General features: G+C 46.3%; 1 protein-coding gene across 1 annotated transcript; it reads left to right on the forward strand.

Annotated features, from left to right (window-relative positions):
- Positions 1 to 303: 303 nt before the first annotated feature.
- RBM43 (RNA binding motif protein 43) lies at positions 304 to 1,883 on the forward strand (the record flags this gene model as incomplete). Its single annotated transcript, XM_009077568.1, has 3 exons — positions 304 to 502; positions 968 to 1,062; positions 1,144 to 1,883. Coding segments are annotated over 3 exons (1,034 nt in total), but the record flags the coding sequence as incomplete, so codon positions are not given.
- Between the last annotated feature and the right edge of the window lie 2,735 nt (positions 1,884 to 4,618).

Consider the following 4,618-nt stretch of genomic DNA (forward strand, 5'->3'; position numbering starts at 1 on the left):
AGTGTGACACTTGGACCTCCCATTTGAGAAACTTCGGTGCTCATTTTTACTGCTCTAAGAAGATACTGTGAGGGTGTAAATTACATTTAAGCGAGGCCATTTATTACTGCACTGTAATGAAGGTGCCTGGGGGAGCTTGGCATGCCCTGAAAGGTGATCAGCAGTGTTAATTAACTGATAAATATGGATGCTGTCTGTGCCAAGGGAAGGGGAGTGGCTCCAGGGGTTGGGGTGAATGGGTCACCCCTATGGCAGGTCACCAGTGCTCTCTGTGTTCACCATGTGCCATCTCTCCCTGCACAGGCAACAGGACGAGCTGCCAAACCAGCAAGGACAGTTGTCATCACTGGTGTCCCAGATGGCCTTCTGCACAACGATGTCATGGCTGACATCCTGACCATCCACTTCCAAATGTCCAGGAATAATGGTGGAGACGTGGAAGAGGTCACATATCCAACAGGGAATAAAGGAGTCGCATACATAACTTTTGAAGATCAAGAAGGTCCTTAGATTAATGGACTATAGTAAATACAGCTGTGCCTAAAGAATTAGCCCTAGAATGTTAACCCTAAGCCAATGGATTTTAAATTGTTTAGGATTTATTAGACTGGGAGGCTAAAACCTCTCTTTTAGCCAAAGTGTTAGGATTTTATTCCTGTTCATTGAAGCAGTGACTCAGTGTTCATGCAAAACGTTATGTTTGCTTTTAGGAATAGATTTATACCATGCATAACATGTTGTTTTTGCAGTCAGGCTTTTGAGAATAAGTTAGTGTTCGCAGAGAAAACAGGCTGCTGTCTCTCTGAGCAGTTTTGACTGATACATAAAATATGAGGCATGAGCACTGAGTCGCCTGCGTGTGTGTTTGGGAGATGGTTAGGGAGAGCCTTGAGAGCAAAACACCCAGGAAGGGTCAAGATGACACATTATTTTGCTGCTCAACCAGTGAATCTGCCTTTCTCTTTAGTTGTGGAGAGTGTTCTGAAGAAGAATGACCATCAGCTAGTGGACAAGAGGCTGCCCAGACACTACCCCCTGCAAGTAACTCGCTACTGTGAACACGTAAGCTCCTTCCTCGTTTTTCTAACTGTACTTCCATGGGTGTGTCAACCATTCCTCAGCTTCTCTGTTTCAACTTTCCAGGTTTTCAGCTCTGTCAAGTCTGTCCTCAACATGTCTGTTTTCAAAGACCAGTTTGCTGTGGAGGATCTGATTGAGGAAATGAAGAAGAAGAGCACAGCTTTGAGCTTTGGGCCTTTGCTGTCCAACGGGCACATTGCTGTTCAAGGGTCCTTTCCAGCCATCAAAGTGCTGAGAGATTTTCTCTTGCTGAAAGCCAAATGCCTCTCAGAGCAGGACAAAAGAGAAGAGAGTAAACCCCAGCAGAGACCAAGGAGGAGGCTACAGGAGCACAGACTTAGCACCGAGACAAAGAATTTCACTCCTGATGCAGATGGGGAAAAACAAGTGGTTGTTCTTGACACTGACGTGTATCACTACATGAGGCACTTTTCCCTCAGGGCACTGCTGGCGACTGGTGATGTTGTAGTTTCTGATAGCACTGATGGGGGTGTAACTACAGTGTGCATTGAGAAGGCTGCAGGTAGGGCTGATGCTGCTCAGGTGCTAAGAGTCAGGAAGAAGATTGAGAGTAAGTCTGTAGAGCTCCACAAGGTTTTACGTAAGGAGAGGCTCTGTCTCAAGGGCCACACCAGGGATGAGAAGCAGAGGTACAAACAGGTGTGTGAGAGGTTAAAACCCAGTTACCCTGCTGTTCTGGTCGTTCCTTATGACACTCACATCGACCTGATAGGAGCTTCCTCTGAGATTTTCAAGTTTAGAAAGGAAGTCAACAGTAAGACTCAGACTCCACCAGGTAGGAGGTGAGTGTTGTTAGCACACTGTGCTCCTCGCACAGCTGTGCCTGTGCCCTGTGGCACTGCAGATCTCCCACTGTGTGCCTGAGGTGTCACATTTGTGCCACTCCCAGGCTGGGAGCACTGCATGTGAGACCAAACAAGCCTGTTCCCCCTAGACACCAAATTCAGAGCAGGAAACAACCTCTGCATCTCTCATGAGCTTAGATACCAAAGAAGTTACGTCTCTTCTGTCCAGAAACAGCCACATTTCCCTTTGGTTAGCTGTTTTCTGGGCGCACACACACTCATTCCATCCTGCTCTCAGGAAGCACATGATGAGAAAAGAGATTGTTTTCAAGGCACTGACAAAGCTGAGTCAACCTGATGGCAAACCCTGCAGTGAAGTGATGTTCCTTTGTGCAAGGAGATGACCACTGCGAACAGGAGTGGTGACCTGTGCAGATCAGGTGGCCTTGATCTGCAGAAGGATGAGGTGCACAAAGACCAGAGAGCTGTGACACTTGAGGGGACACAATGCTTATTGACTCTACAGACTTGTCATGTCCTGAGAAAGCCTTTAGGAGATGGCACTGGAAGTTCTTTGGAGTAGAAAATAGGCAAGTTTGGTTTTGTAGGAGCAGTAATGGGTTTTTCCCGGCTGTAATTGCACCTGCAGCACATTATTTAGATAGGAGAGTATGTCCAGAAGTTTGATGTGAAAATCTTGAGGCATTCAGACTTTTGAAGCAGATTCTGTTTGTGCAAATCGATTTCTCTATCCATTACAAGAGTTCAAATGCTTTTTACTAACCCAATTTAGAAAGCAGCTTTTATTTTGTGACATCATACCAACACCAACTCTTTGGTCTGATGTGCAGGAGAAGTTTAGGGCTTTATGCCATTAAAGAAATGATACCAAACCCTGTGTCCGTGTCCTTTTCACCAACCCCCAGAGTTTTGGTTGGAAGCACCAGGAATGCTTTAGGCATTGTCAGGACTGATTAGCCATTGCAATTGTGCCAATGAAAGATAAAGTTGTTAAACCAGTGTATTAAAACATACAAAGCAGGGAGATGATGAGCTTAAGTGCTTTGCTGAATTGGAACGAGGGAGAAGTATTTAAAGGCTTAACCCCTTCCAAGTTCCTCTGGAAGCTGTAGGTGCTCCAAGGGGGTTGGAGATGGGGGGAAGATGGATGCACAGTCAGGCTCTGGAAGAGCCCCCCATGAGCTCCCTCTGGGGCTGTTTTAGATCCTCCCCACAGAGCTCAAGCAAAGATGGGAAGATTTTCAACCTTGTCAAAGAGAAAATCCTCTATGAAGGATAATCCTTTAATGAAATTAGTGCTCTCTTGTAGTCTTCCATCTCTTTTCCAAAGAGCCTCATTTTTTTCCTGATTCAGAGCATTGGCATTTCCTACTCCCTTCCATAAATCCTGAGGGCTCACTGGTAAACCAGTGGCACTGGTGTCTGTTTGATCCTGACTGGTTGCTGCTGGCTGAGTGTGGTTTTGTGAGAACAGTGGCCCAGGTGTCCTTCAGGCCTCACTGCCTGGCAAAGCAAGTCATTGCCACCCCATTTTCAGGCAAAAAAACCCTTGAAAACATCACAGCTGAATAACACGTTGAGCCTTGGTTCAGCTGCAACAGTTCCTCTTCCCTTTGCCCCCACGTCCTTGGCAGGGAGTGCTGGGGCCTTTCTCTCCTGCCAGCCAGCATTGTCCCATTGTTCCCAGAGCTCTCCCATCTGCTCTCATTCCAAGGATGTCAGCTCTAGGGACAAAAACAGCTTTGCCTTGGTTGTTTTGTTTATGGAGCTCCTAGGAAATAGGGATCTGGGTGCGGGTGGGTTGGTAAATAGGAGTTATTGTTGTGCTCCGGGGCTGCTTTTTCATGTGGGATTTGCAGCACAAAACAGCTCTGTCACCTGGGAAGGTTCCCTGTAGCTGTGCCAGGGCAGGGCACAGGGAGTTGCTGGTGGTCCAGAGGCACAGCCTGTGGCTGTGCTGGGGTTTAACCCCACAGTGCTGCCTGCAGCAGGGACAGAGCTGTGATCCATCAGGACTGACCAGTGCTTGCTGTAAAATATAAACAGCAGGATAACATCACGAGTGAAGCATGTATTTGTTCCTTCCCTCACCACGCAGATACCATGGGAAACAATAGATGTTTAGCAAAAAATTAAAAAAAAACTACAAAAAACCAAACCAGCCCAATTTGGTCATTCCCATGAATAGTTGCAAAAAACAAATCAGTGTTAGGGCTGGGGTGAGACTTGTCAGGTCTATCTGACCAACAGCAAGCAGAGCACTGCTGTCTCCATCAAACTGAGCTTGACAAAGGCAGTTCGTGTTTGTGGATGCTGGAAAATATATCAGATGTTATATACTCAGCATTCTCAGGTTTGCATTTTAATTTGAGTAAATAAGTTGCTCATCATTCCACAATGAAACATTTCTCCTTAGTGCTGTGCTCACACTTTGCTGCCCTTCACCAGAAGGGGATTTTATATATATATATGTAATAAATCGAAGGCTAATTTTGATTTAAGGCATAACTGAAAATGCCTAAAAATATAATCCAAAAGGGCACAAATAGCAGCAGAATGGGAGTCCAGTTCCTGGCAGCATCTCGCTGTGGTCAGGGGGATAAACACCTGAAACACTGAGGGTTTGAGACATCCCTGAGCAGGAACATGATACAATTTGAGGCAAAAGCAATCTCCTTGTTGACTGGAGGGGATGGGGGAGGTGGCTGGAG

Source organism: Acanthisitta chloris, unplaced genomic scaffold, assembly GCF_000695815.1.
Source record: "Acanthisitta chloris isolate BGI_N310 unplaced genomic scaffold, ASM69581v1 scaffold22256, whole genome shotgun sequence".
In the NCBI taxonomy this organism is placed as follows: domain Eukaryota; kingdom Metazoa; phylum Chordata; class Aves; order Passeriformes; family Acanthisittidae; genus Acanthisitta; species Acanthisitta chloris.